Source organism: Heterodontus francisci, chromosome 14, assembly GCF_036365525.1.
Source record: "Heterodontus francisci isolate sHetFra1 chromosome 14, sHetFra1.hap1, whole genome shotgun sequence".
Lineage (NCBI taxonomy): Eukaryota > Metazoa > Chordata > Chondrichthyes > Heterodontiformes > Heterodontidae > Heterodontus > Heterodontus francisci.
Window position 1 is genome coordinate 91,393,795 of NC_090384.1, and position 27,813 is coordinate 91,421,607.

General features: G+C 42.3%; 1 protein-coding gene across 3 annotated transcripts in view; it reads left to right on the forward strand.

Moving 5' to 3' along the window:
• nadsyn1 (NAD synthetase 1) overlaps window positions 1-27,813 on the forward strand; it is a 72,170-nt gene that overhangs the window by 25,670 nt on the left and 18,687 nt on the right. For all 3 annotated transcript variants that reach the window (XM_068046531.1, XM_068046529.1, XM_068046530.1), the window contains 7 exons: window positions 5,312-5,363; window positions 6,883-6,971; window positions 16,541-16,658; window positions 18,862-18,993; window positions 19,156-19,230; window positions 21,202-21,326; window positions 24,587-24,635. In XM_068046531.1, the coding sequence (XP_067902632.1) occupies window positions 5,312-5,363; window positions 6,883-6,971; window positions 16,541-16,658; window positions 18,862-18,993; window positions 19,156-19,230; window positions 21,202-21,326; window positions 24,587-24,635 (640 nt within the window). The remainder of the gene's footprint in view (window positions 1-5,311; window positions 5,364-6,882; window positions 6,972-16,540; window positions 16,659-18,861; window positions 18,994-19,155; window positions 19,231-21,201; window positions 21,327-24,586; window positions 24,636-27,813) is intronic.

Consider the following 27,813-nt stretch of genomic DNA (forward strand, 5'->3'; position numbering starts at 1 on the left):
CCGTCTGTCAAATCTGAAGATCATGTACATTTATCCCTTGTGGACTCTAACCAATCCATTCCATCTGCTCTGGTATTATTCACCCAATAGATAAAACTTCAAGCAATAGCACTTTATCTCTTGCCCCTTAGCGAAATCAATTAGAATATTAATCCAGTTTCACAACCCACAATTTCAACTGTTACCATGCCCCACACATGTATCCATCTTCCTAGTTGTGCCTGAACTAGCTATTACTTAAAATATAGTGGTTACCTTCAAAACTTTCAATCCTGCTATACTAAATTGAGGGGACTCTCAGTGTTGCCTGTCTGCACTGAGTGTTAAGAAAATAAATTTGAGCGCACAGAGTGTAAAGTGGGAGTTTGGTGTGTGAGGGAGGGGTTCTTTTCTATCTTTCTGTCTCTTGCTTGCTAATCAGTTTTCCATTTTGGATACTGGCGAGAGCGATTGGTTTCTTGGAGTGCAGCCAGAGCAAAGTCTGTGGCACCACAGATAAGCAGATAAGCATTTCTGCAGCAGTAAGCGTGACTCCAGGATGGTGTGTTGCCTCCCTGGTGCCAGGGTCAAGGATGTCATGGAGTGGCTGCAGGACATCCTGCTGGGGGAGGGTGAACAGCCAGAGGTCGTGGTCCACATTGGTACCAATGCCATAGGTAGGAAGAGGGATGAGGTCAGGAAAGCAGATTTTAGGGAGTTAGGAAGGAAATTAAAAAAAAAAAGCAGGATCTCCAAAACAGTAGTCAAAGGATTACTCCCAGTGCCACGTGCTAGTGAGCATAGGAATAGGAGAATTGATCGATTGAACACGGCTGGAGAATTGGTGTAAGAGGGTGGGCATCAGATTTCTGAGGCATTGGCACCAGTTCTGGGGCAGGTGGGACCTGTACAAGATGGATGGGCTACCCTTTAACAGGACCAGAACTGGTATCTTCGCAGGGAGATTTGCTAGTGCTATTGGGGAGGGTTTAAACTAGCTTGTCAGGGGGATGGGCACCTGAGGGGTAGCTCAAATTGGAAGGAAGTAAAGCTGGTAACAGGAGGTAGAACAGTAGCAAGCGGCATTAGAAGGCAGGTGAAACAAAGGTGAGCATCAACTAGGCTTAGAATGCAGAATAATGTCAAGAAGACCAGGTTAGGGGCTCTACCTGAATGCATGTCGCATTCGCAACAGGATAGATGATTTCCAGGCCCAAATAGAGGTAAATGTGTATGATCTGATTGCCATAACAGAAACGTAGCCACAGGGTGACCAAGACTGAATATTCAAGGATCTTCGACATTTAGGAAGGACAGGGCAAAGGAGGTGGTGTTGCGCTGATAAGGGATGGGATCAGTACACTAGTAAGGGAGGATCTTGGATCGGAAGAACAAAATGTGGAATCTGTCTGGGTAGAGCTAAGAAACAGCAAGGGGCAGCAAACATTGGTAGGATAAATAAAAGCAAAATACTGCAGATGCTGGAAATCTGAAATAAAAACAAGAAATGCTGGAAATACTCAGCAGGTCTAGCAGCATCCGTGGAGAGAGAAGTAGAGTTAACGTAAACATTGGTAGGAGTTGTTGATAGGCTACCAAACTGTAATGGTAGTGTGGGGCATGGTATTAATCAGGAGATTAGAGAAGCATGTGGCGTGGATAATACAGTAATCATAGGTGACTTCAATCTGCATATAGACTGGGTAAAGCTAATGAGCACAATAGAGGCCGAGTTACTGGAGTGTGTTTTCTGGAGCAGTATGTTGAGGAACTGACTAGAGAACAGGCTATTTTAGATCTAGTTTTCTGTAATTAGAAAGGGCTAATTAATAATCTTCTTGCAAAAGAACCTTTAGGGATGAGTGACCATAATATGATAGAATTTTACATTATGTTTGAAAGTGAGGTAGTTCAGTCTGAAGCCAGGGTATTACATTTGAACAAAGGAAATTATGAAGTTATGGCTGAGGTGGATTGGGGAAAATACATTAAAAGGTATGACAGTACAGAGGCAATGGATAGTCTTTGAAGAAATATTATAGTTTACAGCAACTATACATTCCTTCAAGGCACAAAACCCCCAAAAGTAAAGGCAGTCAACCGTGGATAACAAAGGAAGTTAAGGATTGTACAAGATTAAAAGAAAAGGCCTATAAAGTTGCCAGCAATAGTAGTAAACCTGAGGATTGGGAGGATTTTAGAATGCAACAGAAGCTGATAAAGAAAGGGAGAATAGAATATGAATGTAAGCTAACAAAACAAATAAAAATGGACTGTAAAAGCTTCTACAAGTACATAAAAAGGAAACGTTTGGCTAAGACAAATGTGGGTCCATTACAGGCAGAGTCAGGAGAATTTATAACAGGGAATAGAGAAATGGCAGAGAAGCTAAATGATTACTTTGTGTCTGTCTTCACTGAGGAAGATGCAAGAAATCTCCCAGAATTAGAGATCCAAGGGATTAGAGGGAATGAGGAATTGAAGGAAGTTAGTATTAGTAAGAAGGTTGTGTTGGAGAAATTAATGGGGCTGATGGTTGATAAGTCTCCAGGACCTGATATTCTACATCCCAGAGTGTCGAAAGAGGTAGCTATGGAGATAGTGGATGCATTGGTGATCATCTTTCAAAATTCTGTAGATTCTGGAACGGTTCCTGCAGATTGGAAGGTAGCAAAAGTCACTTGACTATTTAAGAAAGGAGGGAGAGAGAAAACAAGGAATTACAGACCTGTTAGCCTTACATCAGTCGTTGGGAAAATGCTAGAATCTATTTTAAAGGATGTGATAAATGGGTACTTGGATAATAATGATCTGATTGGGCATAATTAATATGGATTTATGAATGGGAAATAATGTTTGACGAACCTGTTGGAGTTTTTGGAGGATGTTACTAACAGAATTGGTAAAGGAAAGTTGGTGGATGTGGTATACTTGGATTTTCAGAAGGCTTTTGATAAAGTCCCCCACAGGAGGTTGGTTAGCAAAGTTAAAGCACATGGGATAGCAGGGAATATGCTAGCATGGATTAAGGATTGGTTAACAGGCAGAAAGCAGAGAGTAGGAATAAACAGGTCATTCTCCTGTTGGCAGGCTGTGACTAGTGGGGTACCCCAGGGATCAGTGATTGTGAACAGCTGGGGCCCAATGTATGTCAATGATTTGGATGTGGAGACCAAATGTTGTATTTCCAAGTTTGTGGATGACTCAAAACTAGATGGGAATGTGTGTTGTGAGGAAGATGCAAAGTGGCTTCAAGGGGATTTGGACAGCCTTAGTGAGTGGGCAAGAACGTGGCAGATGGAATATATTGTGGAAAAATGTGAGGTTATCCACGTCGGTAGGAGGAACAGAAATGCATAGTATTTCTTAAATGGTAAGAGATTAGAAAGTGTAGATGTACAAAGGGACCTGGGTGTCCTTGACAATAAGTCACTGAAAGCTAACATGCAAGTGTAGCAAGCAGTTAAGGAGGCTAATGGTATGTTCGCCTTTATCGCAAGAGGGTTTGAGTACAGGAGTGGTGAAGTCTTGCTTCAATTGTATAGAACCTTGGTTAGACCGCACCTGGAGTACTGTGTGCAATTTTGGTCCCCTTGCCTTAGGAAGGATATTATTGTCAGAGGGAGTGCAACCAAGATTCACCAGACGTGTTCCTGGGATGGTGGGACTGTCCTATGAAGAGAGATTGGGGTCACTAGAGTTTCGAAGAATGATTAGGTGATCTCATTGAAACCTACAAAATACGTAAAGGGACAGACAGGGTAGATGCAGGTAAGATGTTTCCCCTGGTTGGGGAGTCTAGAACCAGGGGACACAATTTCAAAATAAGGGGGAAGCCACTTAGGACCGAGATGAGGAGAAATTTCTTGAGTCAGTGGGTTGTGAATCTTTGGAATTCTCTACCGTCGAGGGCTTTGGAAGCTCAGTCATTGAATATGTTTGAAGCAGACATTGACGGATTTTTAAATACAAACAACATAAGCGGATATGTGGATAGTGTGGGGAAAAAGGCATTGAAGTGGATTATCAGCCATGAACATATTAAATTGGGGGAGGCTCGATGGGCTGAATGGCCCACTCCTGCTCTTATTTTCCTGTGTTCCACTCAGATCAAATTTCCTTGAGATGTATCTTGGTAACTTTATTTTATTTTTTATTTTAATTTATTTAATTTTATAACTTGATTAATCCTGCTAAAAGTGGCTTCACTGGAGACCTTCTGCAACTTTTAAATAATTGCACCCAAATCCTTTTCCTCTTCCGTTGCTGCTGGTAAATTTGCTTTTGATTTATTGCTTCCAATTGCAGTGCACATTACATTTTAAGCTCATCCGCTTAATGTATTGAGAACCCCGGAATGCTCCAAACTCTGCTGATGGATCTGCTTAGGCTTGAAGAAGGTGCACAGAAATGTAGATGAGTAGAGCATACTACCACTGTGAGCCTAGTGGATCACTGTAACCTGATGCCTTGTAACATTTAGTTTGGTTCTTTGATTGGAAAATGTGTACTTGTGAGCATTTTACTTTGGTCTCGCTGTCATGGAATTTTGCACAGTATTCTGTTTCTTGTTGGTATCGTGTTGGTTAAGGATGTCCAGAGCTGCTTGATTTAACATTTTACTGCATGCAACATAGTCATAAATCTCCCATTGTATCACTATGTTGATGAATAGGTTTACAAATGTCCAGCATAAGGAGATATACAAGGTACTTTTTGTTTAGAAGTGCACATAAAATATTGTCAGTGGTTTGGAAGAGAAGCATAGCTTGAAGTTTAAGTTTGATTATATTTAGCTATGTACTTTTTATAGCTTCAGTTTTTGTTAAATATCGAATATTATTAAAAATTGATGCAAGAACACATTCCTGTCCTGACGACATGTTGCCTTATCCACATTTCTGTATTTCTGTGTCATGCTTAAAACCAAGGCAGTGCATAGGAAAGCTTTGCAGGAACAGAAAATACTGGAGTTCCAGGCTTTTAATTGACCCTTCCATAGAGAAAGCCAGGGCGGAATAGCGATTAACCTTTTGAACAAGCTCACTTAGAATTACTTAACTTTGATTAAAGTTTGTAACCTTAAAGGGCTTTGCACTTACTATTTGGCCGCAGAATAACGTATTGCATTTTGTACGGTCGAATATTCCTATCACTCTCAAACAGAACATTGTTTGACTTAACAGGAGCAGTGCCATGGGAGTTTCACTAGTATTATATTAAAATTTAAATTGATTAAAGATTTCACATAATCAAGTACAATTCTGGGAGATTATTTGTGTCTATAATAATTTTAAGTAGTCATTGTATTTGTTTTCTCCCTTTTTCCTAGGATAATGGAAGAGTATTCCCTCCCGGATGTAATCCAAATGGCAACTGGACAGGTGAGCTTCATAACAGTGAGATTCCCCTGCTGCTACTTTTCAGGAATCAAGAATGGTTTGGATTTTGTTTTGAGCGCCACTGACACTCGTTACACTGGCACTTGCCAATAGACTTTCTACTGGCCTTGCACTGCAAGTTGCTATCAGCCAACTGTCTTAAAAGCATAGCACTCTCTACAGGACATCTGGGCTCTGTGTAAGCAAGGCATGCAACTGTGAATCACCTTAGCCAATCAGATTGATGAACAGCGCTGAGTCTGAACCAGGAAGTATCCGTTAGAATATTGAATTCAGTGTTAAATCAGATAAGAAAGCGAAATGGAAAGGAAGAAAGATTGAATTGAAAGAGAGAGATAAAAGACCAAGAGCAAGTGGGGGAAAAAAAATTATTTACTTTTTTAAAATCTCCAAGAAGAATTAAAATCTGAAGGAATGAGGCTTCACATATGTTAAAGTTAACTTTTTGTGGCAGAGAGGCTGTTTGGCAGTAACTAAGACTTGCCAAATGGTTAAAAGAGTACTTACACTGGAATGGACATGCCCACATTTTGGTGCGTTTAATCTGTATCTGAGGTAAGTACAGCAACTTCAGACCATTCGATGTAATTTACTGGTGAGTATGTAGGCGAGAAGCCATTTTTGATCAGCTTTTGGAGGGATGTTGCATCTCTGACAGCAACTTTCAGATTTTTATTTTTAACTGTGTATGTACAGTCACCGGAAGTTGCTGTCCGATTTCCATGCAACAGTGAGCGCTATTGGCCTTTCCTTTATTTCTACAGCAAAATCTCACGCAGTGATTTTGTGTCTATTTTAATGTGTGCAGAGCTTGTCTTATAACTGGAAAATTACAATTTTATGCATTTTTGAATGCTGAGCAGTATGAAGTACAATTATAGAAATGTATAGACTGTGTGTTTCTTTATTAGCTGAATAAATCCAAAATGTTTAGCCTTCTGTTTTGGGAAGAAGCTTGAATTTGTTAATCTTTAGGCCATTTCAGAATTGATTTTGGATGTTTCACAAAGTTGAACAGAATCTTGGTTTTAACTGAACCTTTTTTTTTTGCAGCTGTAAGTAAAAAAAATATAGGTTTCTATTCAGAGTTTGCTTTTGCCCGTATATGCTTTTTATTCAAAAGAAGTTAATAATGGATGCATCAATGCAGTCCTCCCACGAGCACCGTCCCATCAAAATATACAAAGGCATCATTAAGATATGAATGTGAATGTGCACTAAAATTTACAATGGCTTCATGAAATATATTTCCAGGAATTGCCTCTGAGCTGCTGCTGCTGACCAGCCATAGTAACTTGGCGGGAAGCGTGGAGTAATCCCTGCTTATACTGATCTAACAGGGTGCCAGTGAAGGTCCTGCAACAGAGTGGGAGAAGCTCTGAAGGAATTCTTGGCCATAGACAAGTGTACTTTTTTGAGAATTCAATTTTTTTTAATGAGCAAAAAAAAAAGAAAGCAAGTCAAAGACAACATGTACAGTGTGTGTTTTTTTTTCTTTCAGGATACTGTTCCGTTCGGTGATGCTGTCATAGAAACGAAGGAGACCTGTCTTGGAAGTGAAATCTGTGAGGAGCTCTGGGTTCCTAATAGGTATAAACTTTAATCATTCTTTGAATATCTCTTGGCTGTTAAGGATGTAAAATATCATCTCAAATGCTGAGGCTAAAAAAAAACGATGCTTGAAATCATTTTCTATTTTATCTGATCTTGTTTCTCCCTATTCTCATTCTGCTAAGCTTTCTATTTGATCTCTGTTGTATTATCGATATGATCTCTCTTTATGTGTACTCTCTTTTGCATCATCTCTTAACTATTTTGTTTGCATTCACTAAACTTTCCTGCTTTCCAATCTTCCCATCAATCTCTCTTCCATTTTCAGACCTGGAACTGCATTGCTTGAAATCCACCTGTGACTGACAGAGAACAAGTTTCAAAATCTGTTTTCTTCAACCAGCGCAGGGATGGATGAATAAAATTTGATCCGTTTGTCCCATCGTCTGATGACCTAAACTGTTTGACTGTTCGTTTTTGAAGTTGGCGTTAAGTGAAAAGCAAAAGATGGGAGAACTTAGCAGCAGCCCACGTGTAGGATGATGTGTGGAAATAAGCTGTTTTGTGTGTATGCTGGGAGGAGGGGGGGTCAAGCTTTGTAATGTTGCATCTTCCAGCACAGCATCATTCTTCCCATTACTTACAAGAATAAATAATGGAATAACAGCACTTTAATGATGCTAAGATTATACATTTATAATATTGGGTGGGAGGGTGTGGGTAAACTTGCCTGCTTTCAGTGTCCATTGTGTTGCCCCACCCACACTGGTTACCTCTCTACAGGTGGGAGCGAGTGATACTTTCCTTGCCACCCCCAACCAAATAAGACTGTTTAAAAGTTTTCAGTGGGCTATTTAATGGTCCTTGAATAGTCAGGCAGAGCGATATTTACCTAGCACAATTTTTCAAATAAAAACCAAGTGCTGGAAATACTGAGCAGGTCTGACAGCATCTGTGGAGAGAGAAGCAGAGTTAATGTTTCAGGTCTGTGACCTTTCGCAAAGTAGCAATTTAACTGTATAACATAGAGCCAATGGAAAGTAATAAGAAAGATTTGTCTTTATATTAGCGCCTTTCATGGCCACAGACCGTCCCAAAACACTTTACAGTGAATGAAGTACTTCTGTAGTGTAGTCACTGTTGTAATGTAATGATGTAACTTCCATTTACTAAGCCTTGACCTGCACTTCAGTTGTTGTGATTAAAAGAGATTCAGTAACTTGGTCCTTGGAAGTGTTTTTGTTAGCAAACCGGTCAGTCTGACACTCCAAAGAAATGACACAAATTTTAAGCTTGGGAATGTGGATGATGTGCAGTCACAATGCTGCCCTTTGAGTAGGAACCTCAGTCCAAGAAATCAATCAAGACTGATGGGATGAAAATGTCCTGATTTTTTTTCCTGGCTGTAAGCACCCGATGCTGATGCACTTGGACAGTCTCAACCCACTTCCTAATGCAGGCAGCCTACACTGCAAATTTGATATTAATTTGAGACAAATTGGCCATCTTATTCAGGGTGGCCAGAGCGAAGGTTTGTATAAAACATGCAACAATGTCATTGTGAAGCAGTAGGAAGGCAATCGGAGTACCAGGACCTTTACTTTCCATCTAACATATTTCTAACCAGGGAGTGCTTTGACATTGACAATGGTGGCATTTTTAATGGTGAATATTACAGGCAGGGGAATATGTTCACTGTGTTCTGAATCGAAGCAGATTAATTGCATCTTAAACAGCACAATAGCAATTCAGCTATTTGAGTTTTTGAAGTGGATTTTGTTTTTTTTTTATTCATTCCTGGGATGTGGGCATCGCTGGCAAGGCCAGTTTTTATCTCCCATCCCTAGTTGCCCCTGAGAAGGTGGTGGTGATGAGCTGCCTTCTTGAACCTTTGCAGTCCATGTGGCAATGGTACACCTACCATGTTGGGTAGGTAGTTCCAGTATTTTCACCACTTGGTGCTTGTTTGACTTAGTGGATGGACGCACGTTTATTTTACATTCAGTGTTTGCTGCAAAAAGATAAGAAAGGATGTCAAGCCCTCAAAGAGGGTGCACAGGAGATTTACTAGAAAGGTGCCAGGAGCGCAGTTTTCAGTTACATGAAGAGAAGAGAGAGCTGTGTTCTCCTTAAAGGGGAGAACATGAGAAATAGGAGCAGGAGCAGACCATATGGCCCCTCAAGCCTGCTCTGCCATTTAATATGATCATAGCTGATTTGATAGAGGTGTCCAAAATCATGAAGGGTTTTAATAGAGTAAATAAGGAGAAACTGTTTCCTGTCGTACAAGGCTCAGTAACCAGAGGGCAGAGATGTAATATGATTGGCAAAAAAATCAGCAGTGAGATGAGGAGAAATATTTTTACACAGCACCTGAAAGGGTGGTGGAAGCAAATTCAGTTATAACTTTCAAAGGGAATTGGATAAATAATGGAGAATATTTGCAAGACAATGGAGAAATGGCAGAGGAGTGGGACTAATTAGATTGCTCTTGCAAAGAGCTAGTGCAGGTACAAATAGCCTCCTTCGCTGCTGTACCATTCTAATGCGGACTCTGCCAGCAGATAACACTCACCACTTCTCTGCACATCTCCCTGCAGAACGTCTGTTCACTTGCCATCCGTGAACATGCAGAGCTTTAGCCCCTTCCTATTTCCAATTTACATGCTGCCCCTTGACGGCATCAACCAAAAGCACAGTGTTAGTTTTCACACGTACACTGATGACACTCAGATCTACCTCACCACCACTTCGCCTGACTCCTCCACTGTTGCTAAATTATCAGACTGCTTATCTGATATCCAGTATTGGATAAGCAGAAATTTCCTCCAATTAAATATTTGGAAGACTGAAGCCTCGAGCCATGTTCCAAACTCCATTCCCTAGCTACCGACTCCGTCCCTCTCCCTGGCAACTGTCTGAGACTGAACCAGTCTGTTTGCAACCTTGGTGTCATATTTGGCCCCGAGATGAGCTTCTAATCATATTCACGCCATCACCGAAGACTACCTATTTCTACCTCTGTAACTTCACCCCTGTCTCAGCTCATCTGCTGCTGAAAACCTCATTTGTGCCTTTGCTACCTTTTTAGACTTGACTATTCCAACACACTCCTGGCTGGTCTCCCGCATTCTACACTGCATAAACTTGAGGTCATCCAAAGCTCTGCTGCCTGTGTCTAAATAAGCAACGTCTCGATTTTTTTTTAAAAAAAGTTCTCATCCTTGTTTTCAAATCCCTCTGTAGCCTTGCCCCTCCCTACCTCTGTAATCTCCTCCAGCCTTACAATGCTCAAAGATATCTGTGCTCATCTAATTTTGGCCTCTTGCACATCCCCAATTTTAATCACGCCACCATTGGTGGCTGCCATTCAGTTGTCCAAGCCCTAAGCTCTGGAATTCCCTCCCTACACCTCTTCGCCTCTCTACCTCATTATCTTCCTTTTGAGGCGCTTCTTAAAACCTGCCTCTTTGACCAAGCTTTTGGTCATCTGACCTAATATCTCCTTGTGCGGCTCAGTGCCATGTTTTGTTTTATAAAGCTCCTGTGAAGCCCCTTGGGATGTTTTATTAAGTTAAAGGCGCTATATAAATATAAGTTGTTGTATCATTCTGTCATTCAGTGGTGGTGAAAAAGGCTGCTGCATCTGGTTATGGCAGTGAGCCGTGTGAAAGAAATAAAAGAATTTGCATATATATATATTTTGCCTTTCAGGGCCATGGTACATCCCAAAGTGCTCCACAGCTAATTTTAGTACTTTTAAAATGTAAGGAAACATAGCATCCAATTTCCGCACAGCAAGATCCCACGAACTGCAATGAGATAAATGACCAGATTAATCTGTCTGTGGTGTCTATTGTAGGGTAATTGTTTGCCAGGATAATGAAGTGACCTTCCCTGCTCCTCTTTGACTAATAATGTCCACCTGAGATGTGGCCTCGGTTTAATGTTTCATCCAGAAGATGGCTGGCACCTCCGACACTATCGCACTTCCTCAAGGCTGACTCGAACTAATGTTGGCATAATTAATTTTTAATAGTTTAAGCCGCCAGATTCTATCTATGGAGACATGCTCTTGTATCAAGGAGGTGATGGAGCTGCTGTGGTGTCATTATATTTTTGGTATAAGCTTGGAAAGTTAGACCCATGTTGTGAATTGGTTTGCTGGCAGTGCTGATTTTGGATCTAGGCTGGTAAACTCAGCAATTTAAATTGCCAAATGCCTTATGGTTAGAACTGTCAGTCTGAAACAAAATTATCAAATGTAGTTATTTGTCCGTGCAATGTGTGTAAAATTTAAATGTGTATCACAACCTTGGAGCTGCTGTGTTAAAACCCAGCTGTTTAAGCACAGCTGGGCCACTCCATCTCCTTTTAAAGTTTCCAATCAGGTTTCCCATCACTTTCTAGAGCAGCTCCTTTTGCGTGAGGTGTGTGTTCCGCCAATGGTTTGAAGCAGAGAGGAATTTGTAAAGAGATTGAAGGAATTCAAAAAGATTTCTCTGAGCAAAGCAATAATGCACATTGCATGACCTGGCCAAGTTCAGTGAATATGCAGGGCAAGGGAATGAGTCATCGAATGAACTGTGTTCTCGGATTCGAGCCTCAGCTCTAATCTGTATGTTAGAACAGCATCCACATACATTAGAGTTAATATGAAAGTGATCTCAAGGAGAGCTTTGCATTACTCTGCCACTGATTCAGTGCCAAGAATTCAGATTATTAATATTGGACATGATAACAGATTAGGTTTGGTCACAACCCATCCTCCTGTGTCAGGGTAACCAGGGCAAAATAAAATGAACAACTTATATTTATGTAGCGCCTTTAATGCACTTCACAAGAGTGTTCTAAAGCAAAATTAGACACCAAGCCACATAAGGCAATATTCTGGCAGATGGACAAAAGCTTGGTAAAAGAGGTCGGTTTTAAGTAGCGTCTTAAAGGAAGAGAGAGAAGTGGAGCTGGAGGCATAGCTAATGATGGAGCAATTAAAAATGGGGATGCTGAAGAGGCCAGAATTAGATGAGCATCGATATCTTGGATATTATGGAATTGGAGAAGATTACAGATGGGAAGGGGCGATGCAATGAAGGGATTTGAAAACGAGGATGAGAGTTTTAAAATCGAAACGTTGCTTACCTGGGAGCCATTGCAGGTCAGCGAGCGCAGGGGTGATGGGTGAACAGGACTTAGTGCGAGCACGGGCAGAGTTTGGATGACCGCAATTTTATGGAGGGTAGAATATGGGAGACCAGCCAGAAGTGCGTTGGAAGGCTCAAGTAGAGGTAAGGAAGGCATGAACGAGGTTTTCAGCAGCAAAACAGCTGAGGCAGGAGTGAAGTCCGGCAATGTTATGGAGGTGGAAAACATAGCATTGAAATAGTCAAACAAAAATCACTCCAGTCTGCTGGAGTGAATAGCCTCCAGGGTTAAAGGACGTTTAGTAGCATGCTGACAAATATTTTACTTTCACAGGATGACCTAATCTGACATTTTTCGGTGGGAGTGCATTTATAAAGTTCAAGGGTTGTAAATAAATTTGATTAATTTTGTATTTATTTCTTCTGTTTATCACTTTTTTAAAAAATGTATATAGGAGATCCTGTGCTTAACAGCGTGAGTAAGCAGACTTGAAATCTAATGATTGCTGAAGCACCTTTATTACTCATTTCCTCTGAGACATGTTTAGATGCAAATAATGTGGCAGAACTTCAGTTAAAGTGGTACAAGCGAATCTGAAGGGACAGAATAGGACAAAAAGGAAGGGATGTATATCTTGTGCATGAGGACTTACCAGTTCTTGAGAAGTAAATGCTATTGATCGATATGAAGTCGCGCTGAAGCACTTCCGATGCAGTTGGATCAAGCTGTTGGTCTAAAACTGATCATTGATACCTGCTCCAGGCCTTTGGGTCAGGGGCCTATTAGGACAAGGGGCCACAAAACTGAAGGATAAAGGAATTATCTAGTGTTTTGGGGGATCTTCATTTTCCAGTGTTTTAGTAGTGATTCATCAAATATTGCAGGATTGGAGGGGAGGAATGATGAGGGCTGCAGGATTTGTGGATGGTAACAAATGATTCCTATATTTATTTATTTAGAGATACAGCACTGAAACAGGCCCTTCGGCCCACCGAGTCTGTGCCGACCAACAACCAACCATTTATACTAACCCTACAGTAATCCCATATTCCCTACCACCTACCTACAGTAGGGGCAATTTACAATGGTCAATTTACCTATCAATCTGCAAATCTTTGGCTGTGGGAGGAAACGGGAGGAAACCGGAGCACCCAGCGAAAACCCACGCGGTCACAGGGAGAACTTGCAAACTCCACACAGGCAGTACCCAGAATCGCACCCGGGTCCCTGGAGCTGTGAGGCTGCGGTGCTAACCACTGCGCCACCCAGGTATATGAGATACCTGTAAAAATAATGCACCAGACCTAATTCTTAGCAGTGACCCTGATTATGGTATCACACCCACATGTGGGGAACAGAGACCTGACCATTGGATAGGCTCATATCTAAGTCTGGTAGAGTGCCAACAATAAGTCTGACATTTGAAATGGTTATTTTGTGTCACTCTTTAGTATTGAAAATGCTTATTTACTAGTGCTGCTAAAATTGAATGTGTAGATGTGAGGCCAAATAGTCCTTGCTTGGAGATCAGGCTACTGGCCCTGCTGATATTTACCCTGGGTGCTTCAAGATATGGGGGGTTGCTGTATTATGCAATCACTGGCTCCTATATCTAACAGCTCACTGAATTCTGGGATTATGCCCATGGACTGGATAGAGAGGCCCATATGGTGCCTATATTTCAAAAACACAGCAAACCAGAACCAGGAAACTATAAGCCCATTCCTTCAACCTCAATTATAGGCAAGTTTATTAAGGATTATTTGAGAAACATTATATGCTCACCTAGAAAGAGTAATTGAAGAATCCCACCAGGCTTTCTGGAAAAGGGTGCAATCTTGTCAACTTTATTGACTTTTTTTTTGAAGAGGTTGCAAAGTTGGGGAATGGTGCAAGTCCAGTAGATATTGTGTGTCTTGATTTTTTTTTTCTCAAAAGCCTTTGATTTAAAGTGCTTCACAAATGACCACAGATTGCAGAAGGTTTTAGGTTGGCTAACCAGTTGGTGGTATTTGCATAGATGGCAGGAAGTTTTTAATTGCAGAAGTCTGCATTGTGACCAGTCACTAGTGGGAGTCCACAATGGTCCATGTTGGGTCCATTACTCTTGACGTGAAGCTGTGGATAGGAGTTGGGACCTTTGACAAAATCAGTAGTTTGCTGCTGGACCGAGATGGATTGAGTGAATCTGCCTTTCAAATTAGACAAGTGCAGTGTGATGCATTTGGGCCAGGATAATACTGCAACATGTTTGTTAGCCATGGCAACTGTTGATCTTTTTAATGTCAATTCTCCACCTTTTTCTCTCCAGCCTTTAATAGCCTGCCAGACCTGATTCTTACGACTTGACTGCTTCTCTCCTGACCGGATTCTACAGCCTTTTCCATTTGAGGCCTGACCTGACTCGAATCTAACTGCCTGTCTCTTTAGCTTCCCCTCTCTCGACCCTACATGATTTTTAACCTCTGCACTTATTCCTGACCCAACACTAGAGCCAGCTCAGCCTCTAGACGGTTAGGGTTGGGGGGGTGTGGTGTAGGTGGGTGGAGAGATTGGAGTGGATCAGGAAGAAAACTGAATGGATATTTAACATTTAGTTATTTTAAATGGGATCATGAAAAAGGATGCCTTTTAATTAATGCCATCCTTAAGAATAGTTTCTTCTAATTTTAGTTTTTATATTATTTGACAAAAATTGACAACCCCAGCTCATCTTTGCTTTTAACACATTTTGTTTTTATTCTCTTTAGGTCCCTGAAGGACACTTTTTGCATTTACTGTTCTGATGATGGTCAGTTGATCTCCTAGACTTCTCTTTGAGTCAGTGCTCGGAGGTGGTCTACTGGAGTTTTGTATTGAGAAGGCCCTTCCCTCTGCTTTATCTGTACCTTCCTGATTATTACCAGAGGCCCTTTAGCAGCAAGTCTAGAGGTCATAAATATAAGATTAGTCAGTCATAAATCCAATAAGGAATTCAGGAGAAACCTCTTTACCCAGAGAGTGGTTGGAATATGGAACTTGCTACCTTTAGAGAAGCTGAGGTGAATAGTATGGATGCATTTCTGGGGAAGCTGGATAAGTATATGAAGGAGAATGGAATAGAAGGTTATGCTGATAGGGTTAGATGAAGTAGTGTGGAACATAAACACCAGCATAGCCCAGTCAGGCTAAATGGCCTGTTTCTGTGCTGTAAATGCTGTACAGTCCTATGCAACAATCCATTGACTAACCTGTAACTGCTAATTGAGATTTCTCCACCTGCTTACCTTGATCCATTTGGAAAAGGATGCCTCTGTATGGACTCGTGATTTCTTTTGTTATTGTTTTAACATCAATAATGTGTATATCCCTTAACTTTTACATGACAGTTGATGCAGCCAAATATTGCCTGGAAAAAAAAACCCTGCACCAATATAGGATATTAGTTTGAACAGTTAGAAATGTGATTGAGTAATTAGTACTGGTTCAACGTAAAATGAAGAACCTTTTGATACAGTAAACTAATCACTTATGATATGGTGAACTCGTTACTCCGGTGATTAGCATGTCTGCCCGATATCTGAGTAAGGTTACCATGGCTGGAATTTTACCTTTGGTGGGAGGCCCCTCCCACCAGCCAAAAAGTCAATGGCGAGCCCACCTCCACCGGACCTGGGGAGCCACGCCAGGATTTTACGCTCCCCAGGCCCTTGATTGGACTTGGGCGGGACCACCTCCTTGAGGCAGGGAGTCCTGCCTCAAGGAGCTGCCGGCCAATCAGCGGGCCGGCAGCTCTCTGTCTCACCAGCGTCACCTGGAGCAGTAGCCACTGGGACTGCATGCAGCCAACAGCAGGATTGTGGATGCCAGCCCCCAAAGAGAGTGAAGTGTCCCTGGCAAGGCCATAAAAATCTGCCGGATTCTGGGGAGGGGGGTGGGGCGCGGTGAGGAGGGCAGCTTTATGGCTTCGGGGGAGGGGGGCCCTCTGTGGGGTACAGGGTGCCCAATCAGGAGGCCCGCCCCCCCCACCAGCCCACAACCCTGCTGGCCTTCTGTGAGGCCTGAGGTGGCAGCTGCAAAATACCAGCAGCGGCGGGAGAAAGCCCTCGAGTGGCAGTTAATTATCCACTTAAGGGCCTTGATTGGGGTGGGCGGGCTGTTTCTTGCCGCTGCCGCCCCTGGTAAAATTGCGGTGGGGGTGGGAAGTCGTCAGGAATGGCACCCCCTGCCTCCCACTCAATTGTTCGACCCCGCCCCCGGCCCACTCCTGTGTAAAATTCCGGCTCATGTTTTTGTTGCAGTTCTGGTGTGTGTGTCTGTCTGTGTGTGTGTGCCCTAGACTGTTGCCCCGCAGTGCATGTGTTGAATATACCTTCCAAAAGGATAATTGTGTGTTGTTTCTATAACTTGTATAGAAAGTCACCTTTTGCCAATGACGATGTATGTTTGAGACACTGACCCTACTCCTGTTCGTCCCTTTTCAGTCCCCACATTACCATGGCGATGGATGGGGTGGAAATATTTACTAATTCATCGGGGAGCCACCATGTCCTTCGGAAAAATTACGTGAGAGTCGACCTTATAAAGTCAGCTACTGCAAAGGTACAAGAGTTGAAATGGTGCTGTCTTCAAATTAAAATTGAATTCCAGGCCTGCTTACAAACCGACAAAGGGAAAGTTTCAAAGAATGAACCTGTTGCTGTTTATTTCGTTTATCAGATTGCAAACTTACTTCTCCAGTTGCTGGCCAGATAACTCACCAAGTGGTTGTGAGTATGTATCTGATACAAGAAAATTGTGCCAGTTATTGGCGGAAGTTATGACATGGCCATGTGGATCTTTGTTTCTCTGCCTTGTTGGGTGAAACAGTAATAGGGAGGGGGTGCATTTCTTGTATGTCTGGTATTTTGTAACACAAAGAAAAACAGAAAATGCTGGAAATACTTAGCAGGTCTGGCAACATCTGTGCAGAGAGAAACAGTTAACATTTCAGGTCGATGACCCTTTTTTTTTTTTACATTTCAGATTTCCAGCATCTGCAGTATTTTGCTTTTGTATTTCTGTAACACATATGGATCTGGCCAAAGTTCAGACCAAATGCAATTACAGCAACAACAAAGTGCATTTATACTGAGCCTTTAGCACAGTAAAACATCCCATGTGCTTCGCAGGAGTGTAATGGGACAAATATTTGACACCGTGCCACATACCCTTTTGTAAAGCTCTGGTTACTAGAGTATTGTGTCCAGTTGTGGTCACCATACTTTAGGGAAGGATATGAGGGCCCTTGAGAGGGTGCAGAGGAGATTTACCAAAATGGTTCCAAGGGTGAGGGATTTTAGTTACAAGGTTAGGTTGGAAAAGCTGGGATTGTTCTCCCTGTAGCAAAGAAGATTGAGGACAGTTTCGATCGAGGTATACAAGATTATGATTAGGCTTAGAAAACTTAGACAAGGAAAAACTGTCCCCATTAACTGATGGTACAAGGGCTAAGGGCCACAGATTGACAGTTTTGGGCAAGAGATGCAGGGGGAATGTGAGGAAGAACGCTTTTACACATCGAGTTGTAGTGACCTGGAATTGGCTGCCCATGAGGGTGGTGGAAGTGGAGGTAATCAAAGATTTCAAATGGAAATTGGTTGGGTACTTGAAGGAAATATACTTGGCAGGGCTACTGGGATAAAGCAGGGGAGTGGGACTGACTGGATTGCTCCGCGGAGAGCCAGCGTGGACTCATTGGGCCGAATGGCCTCCTTCTTCTATGCCATAAATGTCTCCAAGGAGAAATTGGGGCAAGTGGCCAAAAGCTTGGTCATAGAGGTAGGTTTTAAGGAGTGTTTTGAAGGAGAGAGAGGTGGCGAGGTTTAGGGAGGGAATTCCAAACCTTGGGGCCTTGTGTGGAGCATAAACACCAACTAAAGGTCTGGCCTCCAGTGGTGAAGTGAAGGAAGTCGAGGATGCACTTGGCCAGCAGTGGAGGTCTCCGCAGAATCCTCTTGTAGGTCTGGAGATTGGGAGAAAAATTATGTAACAAAGCAGACCTTCCTGTTGTCTGCTACAATATTTATGTTGGCTCATGGCATTGAAGAAACCTCATAGATCCTGAAAACAATCGTCTGCTCAAAGTATCAGCTGCTTCCCTCTAAAGGGTGTGGTCCCACCAATTGCCTTTTTCCACATTTGTAATTAACCATTATGATGTGACCCTAATATTTGTATGAGATATTGCAACAACATAATTATTGTGTTGAGTGACACAATGCACGCTCGTGCTAACAGATCCCTGCAAAATGAACTCCAAATTCCATCCATTTGGAGAACCGGACCCAAACACATTCCTTCTATTGAGAGGAAAATTGGATGTGGCGTCATCTCGAGCTTCTCGTGGTGTACCTTGTTGCTTATTATCTGCATGCGTCAGTCCCTGAGTGTTGTCTTGATTTTGTATAATAGTAAGAAGGCAACTCAGGCAACTGAAGCATAAACTTGTGCACCCTCTAGGGGCCAAAACACGGAAAGATGTTTCAGTTGCTCAGCTGAGTAGAAAAGCAGTAAAACATTGCAGTCTATAAAGAGGTGTATATTGTCACCAGAAATTTATGAAGGCACACAAAATAATACCAAGATGTGGATTTAGGAATTTTTATGCCTTTTATATGCTCCAACTGTGATGCAGCCCTGCACTAAGGCAGACAGTAGAATTAATACCAAACCTTTTCCCACCAGGTTCATCTTTAAATAGTGACATTGTGCAAGGATAGCTTGGTCCGAGGCTGTTTCTTCAACTTCTCTTTCATCTCCCCAGAATGGTGGTATTTATCTCCTTGCCAACCAGAAGGGCTGTGATGGTGATCGCTTGTATTATGATGGCTGTGCTATGATTGCTGTGAATGGATATCTTGTGGCTCAAGGTTCCCAGTTTTCATTGGACGATGTGGTAAGATGTGATGGGCTCACTTTGCTTGTTGTTTGTCAGACTGTTGCACAGATTCTAAGTGGGGGGGGAAAAAAATTCTAAGTTGCCCTCTGCAGAATTGTTCAGTATTTTTGAAGGTTTAGCTGGGATCCATTCTAGAACTGTTTTTTTTTTCCCCTTCAGGAAGTTATAACTGCCACTCAGGATTTGGAAGATGTAAGAAGCTACCGCGTGGAAAAGATGCCTGCAAGATTAATGGTTTGTACATGAATTTTCCTCTGAGGAGGGTGTTTTAGTGTCCAGTAACTAAAGTGGTAACTAGTCTTCTGCTATACTGTGGGACACGAGCTGTATTTGTTCCAGTGATTTTTAAAAAAAATAAAAAATTTTAAATTATTTTTATTATTTGCTTCATGGGGTGTGGGCATTGCTGGTAAGACCAGCATTTATTGCCCATCCCTAATTTCCCTTGAGAAGGTGATGGTGAGCTGCCTTCTTGAGCCTCTGCAATCCATCTGGTATAGGTACACCCACAGGGCTGTTATGAGGGGGGGGCGTTCCAGGTTTTTAACCCAGCGACAGTGAAGGAATGGTGATATAGTTCCAAGTCAGGATGGTGTGTGGCTTGGGGAACTTGCAGGTGGTGGTGTCCCCATGTGTCTGCTCTCCTTGTCCTTCTAGGTGTAAGAGGTTGCAGGTTTGGAAGATGCTGTTGAAGGAGGTGTGCCAGTGGAGTAATGACCATCTTTAAATTACATTTTTTTTCATTATGCTCATAAAGCTGAGGGATGTCATTGCTGGTGAATAGAACACTCTTCCATTATGAGCAAATTTGTCGGCATCAAACAATCAGAATTCATATAAAATGGTCAGATGCAGACTAAAGCTCTGATGGAAACAGAACATTGTAAGAAAGTAATACACCCGAAATCTTATCTTACCCTGTCTTTTTTTTTTCTATTTAACGCAATTGGCAAAATTTATGGTGATTTCCAAAAGAACCAGAGGGGAGATGAGGAGGATTTTATTTACGCCGTGAGTTGTTCTGATTTGGGATGCGCTGTCTGAAAGGGTGGTGGAAGCAGATTCAATGGAAACTTTGAAAAGGGAATTGGGGAAATACTTGAAGGTAAAGTTTGCAAGTCCAAAAGAAACAACAGAAAGTAGTATTAATCCGATATGTTTTTCAAAGAGCTGGCACAGGCACAATGGGCTGAATGGCCTCCTGTGCTATACGATTCTATTGTTGACTAACTTGGTGTGTATTTTCTGTTTTATTTCAGCCTTCTAACATTTTCATTTTTTTATGTGCGGAGTAAGTTCTGTCTGGTCAGTCTCAATAATATGCTTTACCCTCCCAACTCCATAGGCCATTCCTTCCTTCACTGGTTAGTATTTTTCCCTGTCGCCCTATGATGTCTGACATGAGGTTCTCCATTTGGTTTCTAATTTAGATCAAATTGCATGCTGTGGGTCTGTGAACTTTAGGACTTAGGTGAAAACTACTCAAACTCATTCACATAGAACCCTCCGAGCTGCTGGTTAGAAGGATCCAAATACAGAGGCTTAAGGGCAACTTGCTAATCTGCTACATTATCCAACAACAACTTGCATTTATATAACAGCTTTTTAATGTAGTAGAATGTCCCAAGGCACTACAAAGGAGTGTTATCAAACAAAATTTGACACTGATTTATCGGAGTTATGAATACAGATGACCAAAAGTTTGGTCAAAGAGGTAGACTGTGAGGAACATAAAACAGGAGAGATAGAGATGCGGAGAGATTTAGGGAGGAAATTCCAGAGCTTGGGGACTACTTTGCCAATCCAAATTGACAGCTGGCATTCTGGAACCCAGAAGAGAGTCAAACAAAAATATTGTTCCTTTTCTGATTCCTCCTCCATTGAGGACCTTCTTCAGGCTGTTCATATCGAGGCAAAGTAGTGAGTCTCTTTAAACCCATCTAATTGAGCATTGGCTTGAGTTCTTAGATGTCCAGTGTGAATTTTTCTGATCAGTCTTGCTGTATTATTCTCTCTTCCTTGGGAAAGGTGAAAACATGTTTTTTTTTTGGTTGAAAGTTTTTCACGGTGAGCTAATCACATGACTCACTGACTCCTTTTGCAGGAGCTCCATGATTGGTATCAACAGCTGCCACTTGTTCCTTTGTTTGTGCATATTTTCAAATGTCAGAATTACATCTGACCTGCAAATATAATCTCAAACAGACTAATGAAGCAGAGCCGTATCATCGAGTGAAAGTCAACTTCGCACTTTCTTCAGTTGATGATATCTACATGCCCTCCATTGAACCCATTCAGATCCGGTGTCATACACCAGAGGAAGAAATCAGGTAGGTTGGAACCTTCAACCAATTCAATGGTTCCTACAAAGACTATGACTTAACCTGTGTTAAATAGCTCACCTAACATGTCCTTCATTGCTGGGGAGAGAGCAGGGGAGCAGGACTAGTTGGAATTGCACTTTCAAGCAGCGAGCACGAGCATAATGGGCTAAATAGCTTCCTTTTGTGCTGTAAGGTTTTAATGATTCCAGGCAGTGACACACATTACTTAGTTTCTATTTCATAAAAGCAACAATAGAGTTGTTGTTGTTAAAGAACTGACAAAAAAAAATTATATCTAGGTCTTAAATGACTCCTAAACAGAAATGCTCCTGTGGCTGTACATGCAAATTTGGAGCAGAACTAGGCCATTCGGCCCCTCGAGACTGCTCTGCCATTCAATAAGATCATGGCTGATCTGTTTTGTGTCTTGAATTCCACACTCCCATCTACCCCTGATAACCTTTGATTCCCTTTGTGTTAATACCTATTCTAGCACAGGACCAATATGGATACAGGATTTTGTTTCAGTGCTTCTCACTATGAGCCTGAAATAGGGGAATGTTGTTCCATTTTGTCCATGAGCTGCTCTTATTTCAGTGGAGAATGTTATCCTGGATTCATAGGAACAGGAGTTGCCCCCCAAGCCTGTTCATCATTCAGTGGGATCATGACTGGTTTGTACTTCAACTCCATTTACTCGCCTTTGCTCTACATTCCTAATAAAAATCTTTTCGATCTCAGTAAGCACAATTTTAACTGACCCAGCATCCATAGCCTCTTAGGGATAGAATTCCATATTTCCACTAAACTTTGTTTTAAAAAAATTCTCACACATGAACATACAAATTAGGAGCAGGACTAAGCCACTCTATAAATATATATAAAACGAAAAAGAGTGGCTAAAGTAAACGTTGGTCCTTTAGAGGATGAGAAGGGGAATTTAGTTATGGGATATGATGAAATGGCCGAGGCACTGAACAGGTATTTTGTATCGGTCTTCTCAGTGGAGGACATTAATAACATGCCAGTAATTGACAAAGAGATGAACGTAGGTGAGGACCTGGGAACAATCATTATTACGGAAGAGGTAGTGTTGGGCAAGCTAATGGAGCTAAGGATTGTTAAATCTCCTGGCCCTGATGGAATGCATCCCAGGGTACTAAAAGAAATGGCAGGAGAAATAGCAGGTGCACTGACGGTAATTTTCCAAAATTCGCTGGACTCTGGGGTAGTCCCAGTTGATTGGAAAACAGCAGATGTGACGCCACTGTTTAAAAAGGGAGGTAGACAAAAGATGGGGAATTATAGACCGATTAGCTTAACCTCTGTAGTGGGGAAGATGCTTGAGTCTATTATCAAGGAAGAAATAGCAGGGCATCTCGTTACAAATTGTCCCGTTGGGCAGACGCAGCATGGGTTCATGAAGGGCAGGTCATGCTTGACAAATCTTTTGGAATTCTATGATGACATTACGAGCAAGGTGGACAATGGGGACCCAGTGGATGTGGTGTACCTAGATTTCCAAAAGGCCTTCGACAAGGTGCTGCACAAGAGGCTGCTGCATAAGATAAGGATGCATGGCATCGGGTAAAGTATTAGCATGGATAGAGGATTGGTTGACTAACAGGAAGCAGAGAGTGGGGATAAATGAGTTCTATTCTGGTTGACAATCAGTCACTAGTGGTGTGCCTCAGGGATCGGTGTTGGGACCGCAATTATTTACAATTTATATAGATGATTTGGAGTTGGGGACCACGTGTAGGGTGTCAAAGTTTGCAGATGACACTAAGATGAGTGGCAGAGCAAAGTGTGCAGATGACTGTGAAACTTTGCAGAGGAACATAGATACATTGAGTGAGTGGGCAGATGGAATACAATGTTAATAAATGTGAAGTCATTCATTTCGGTAGGAGTAACAGGGAAAAGGATTATTACTTGAATGGTAAAAAGTTGCAGCATGCTGCTATGCAGAGGGACCTGGGTGTCCTTGTGCATGAATCGCAGAAGGTTGGTCTGCAGGTACAGCAAGTAATTAGGAAGGCAAATGGAATTTTGTCCTTCATTGCTAAAGGGATTGAGTTTAAAAGCAGAGAGGTTATGTTGCAGCTGTATAAGGTACTGGTGAGGCCGCACCTGGAGTACTATGTGCAGTTTTGGTCTCCTTACTTGAGAAAGGATATACTGGCACTGGAGAGGGTGCAGAGGAGGTTCACTCGGTTGATTCCGGAGTTGAGGGGGTTGGCTTATGAGGAGAGACTGAGTAGATTGGGATTATATTCATTGGAGTTCAGAAGAATGAGGGGGGATCTTATAGAAACATATAAAATCATGAAGGGAATAGATAAGATACAAGTAGAGAGGATGTTTCCACTGGCAGGTGAAGCTAGGACAAGAGGGCATAGCCTCAAGATTAGAGGGAGCAGATTTAGGACTGAATTAAGAAGCAACTTCTTCACCCAGAGGGTTGTTAATCTATGGAATTCCTTGCCCAGTGAAGTAGTTGACGCTTCTTCAGTAAACGTCTTGAAAGCTAAGGTAGATATCTTTTTGAACAATAAAGGAATTAAGGGATACGGTGGGAGCGCGGGTAAGTGGATCTGAGTCCACGAAAAGATCAGCCATGATCTTATTGAATGGCAGAGCAGGCTCGAGGGGCCGGACGGCCTACTCCTGCTCCTAGTTCTAATGATCTTATGACCTCAAGCCTGCTCCGCCATTTAGTAAAATCATGGTTGATCTGATTGTAACCTCAACTCTACATTTCCACCTATCCCCGATAACCTTTCATCCTCTTGCTTATCAAGAATCTATCTATCTCTGCCTTAAAAATATTCATAGACTCTGATCCACTGCCTTTTTGAGGAAAAGAGTTCCGAAGGCATGACCCTCTGAGTGAAAATATTTCTCCTCATCTCTGTCTTAAATGGGCAACCCCTTATTTTTAAACAGTGGCCCCTAGTTCTAGATTCTCCCACAAGCGGAATCATCCTTTCCACATCCACCCTGTCAAAACACCTCAGGATCTTGTATGTTTCAATCAAGTCACCTCTTCCTCTCCTAAACCCCAGTGGATACAAGCCTAGCCTGTCCAATCTTTCCTCTCTTGCTCATCACTGACTTCCTTTCAACATGGTGTAATTTGATGTAGTGTTTCATTGATTCGTTCTTATCAGCTGAACTTACTTTTAAGCCCATGTACAAGATAATGTATTGTTGGGATATTGTATGATCTGGTGTTGCTCATTGCCTCTTCATGTTTTATTTAGTCTTGGACCTGCCTGTTGGTTGTGGGATTATCTGCGACGTAGTTCACAGGTAAGTCAGTGAGACATGCAAGCCATATGAGAAGAGGTATAAATGGCAAGCTTGGTTTTACAATACGTAAAACAGCAGCTGACAGCCGATTTATTCTTTCCATGCATAATTGACAAGATGTTTTGTTAACATGTCTGTTTCATCAAATTGGATGTTTTCATTTATTGAAGAAGAGTGATTCAGGCTCCCTTGTTACATCCTGTGCACTAAATAATTGTTACCCAGTGCATGCATTATGCTACAGCTCATGGGAGTTATCAGTTCAAGTGGTAAATCATTCTGCGGCCTGATATAGTGTGCGTGTGTACTGTACTGTACCTGCAGTTATCCACAGAACAAGTCTCATTATGTCGCTGTGCTTCTTTAGTGGGGGAGGGAGAAAAATAATAAATTGAGCTGCTGCAGGAAATTTCTTTGCTAAATTCAGCACAGACTCGGTGGGCTGAAGGGCCTGTTTCAGTGCTGTATCTCTTTTTTTAAAAAAAAAGTAGATACCCAGCAGTTTTATTTGAAGTTATGGTGACATTTAGCTACGAGCTGGATTTTTAATATTTTCCCATGAAGACATTTATAAAGAAAGGAAGAAAGTCTTGCATTTATATAGCACCTTTTCATGATCGCAGGATGTCCCAAAATACTTTTCAGCCAATGAAGCATGTTTCGAAGTGTAGCCACAGTTATCATGTAGGAAACATTGCAGTCATATTGCACACAGCAAGCTCCCACATACAGCACTGTGTAGTGAGCAGGTAATCTGTTTGTGATGTTGTTTGAGGGATGAACACTGGCTGGGACACCAGGGAAAACTCTCATCTTAGTGCCATATGACCTTTACGCCCTCCTGAAAGGGCAGACAGGGCCTTGGTTTAACATCTCCTCTGAAAGACGGCACCTCCAACAGTGCAGCACTCCCTCAGTGGTGCAGTGGAGTGTCAACGTAGATTATGCGCTCAAGTCCCTGGAGCGGGGCCTGAACCCACAACCTTCTGACTCGAAGGCACAAGTGTGTAACCCACTGAACCACGACTGCCAATATAGGAGTATTATTTTCCTGTGTATTCCAGAAATGTTGTTATAGGGGTCTGCTGTTGTAAACCATAATAGTTTGGAAAATATTTTACTTTTTAACTTTAAACATGGAGAAAGATATAGCAAGTCAGTGAAAATTGGGGACTTATTCATTTTAATTGCTGTTTCAATCATTTTCTTGATGATCAGCCGCTCACTGTGAGGTCAGACAGGCCATCTTCTCCTGGGCCTCTGCTATTGTTTTTCTTAAGCTGACAACAGGGAGATATGCAGGTGTGGCCCAACATGATTCAATCTTCATATAGTGTGTTTCAGCTGAGACAGGGGGATGAGGAGTTTCAGCTTCTGACCATTTGCTCTCTGGTACTGTGTGATGGAACACAAAATATGTGGTGCTACAGCACCACCTGTTGAGATGTATTTTACAGTACCTGATTGTTTGTTTGTTTTTATTTCATTCTCCGTGTGTTTGTATGTATGTGTGGCAAAGGCCTGCTGCCCGACCCAAACCCAATGGGACCCGACGACATGTCTGGTTCAGGTCGGGTCGCACTTCCGGGTTCGGGCTCAGGTCAGGTCGGACATGCTCTATCGCCACCTCCGGTAAGTGGCTCCAATGTTAATGTAATTTTTGGACTAGAAAGGTGGTTTTGTTAGTTATTTTAAGCTTGAGCAGATCAGCAACAAAGTGTAAAACGGAAGGTAGGTTAACTGATGGTCGGGTCAGGCGCAGGAAAAAATAGAAGGACTTGGGCCAGGTCGGGCTCAGGGTAGGATACGGTTCTGTCTGGCTCGGGTCGGGTTTCATTTGCAGACCCCGAATCAGCCTTTAATGTGTGGGTGTGTAATATATCACCATTGATATATTCAAATCTTTTGGTTGTCATTGTTGCTTTCATATCTTCACATCCTTCCCCTGGAGGATGGGGTGAAGCACTCGGAAGATTCACAGGCTGATTAACAATCTATGAATGCTACCTCCGTGGCTCTAATCAGCGTTAGACAGCTGTTAGGGTACTTAGTCCTATACAGCATGAGTTTTAGGGACTCTTGCTTCTGGTACAGTGAGGGCTGTGTTGGGATCACCCACACCTACACCCACTGTAAGTCTCCTATTTGATATCATCTTGGAATTCAAAGCCAGAGCTCCAGTCTCCACCTGCCCTACACATTGTAACTTGGGCGGGATTGTCAAAACCAAGCTGACCAGGTTTCCGTGTGACTCTGCTTATACTGGGAGTAGATCAAGGATGTTAAGGCAGCTTGTTTAATCTTGTTTTCTTTGGATTTGTTAGATCTGACAATAGGAGTGGAAGTGGGATGTGCCCTTGTTTGAGAATGGTTGTATAGATGGTTGTCTCTCTTTCCTATTCAGTGGGTGTGTTGCTGTGCTGAGGGAGGAGGCATTGTGTGCTGAGTGACTCGTCAAGAACAAGTCCCAAACTGTTTGATATATCTCCAGATTCAGGTAGACGCTGAACATCACAGATGTCCATAGGTGCTTGAACCACATTTTTGTGCTGCACTAACAGAGGGTGATGCTCAGTGTTAGCCTGATTTTTGCAGCAAAGCATTAACTCTCCATAGTTTGGGGTTGATCAAGAAACCTCTGAAATTGCCAGACTACAGGCCAGAATGGCTGAATGTGAGGTCATGTGTAAGAGGGAGCTCTTCTGGCCATTGCCTCTCTGGCAGTCATCTGACATGGAGGGATACAGTTATGGAGCTTGTGTCGGGTACATTATATGCCGTATATGTTCTTGAGTTGGCCTTGGGTGCATTTTGCTGCAAATGATGGTGTTAAGATCCTTATCTTCGTACCTTACCCCAGTTCTCCCCTCCTTATTCAGTCAGAGACTTCATCCATAATGCATATGTAGCTGTTAATAGCACATGCATAACAATTGTTCCGTTATGGTTGGACCACCAGTCTAGGCACAGCAGCCAAGACATGCTGGGATTAATCAGTAACTTAAGTTTCCCCTGCCTTCTGTAACCAGCATAATGCAGTCACCAAAAAGAGAGGTTACAGCTGTAGAGTCACCCATCTCATAGCTGGCCTCCCGTAGGATTCAGTCCTCCGATTTGATGGCATACAATTAAGAACCTTGCCATTTCTCCACCCAGTCTATTCAATTCAGTTTTGGGA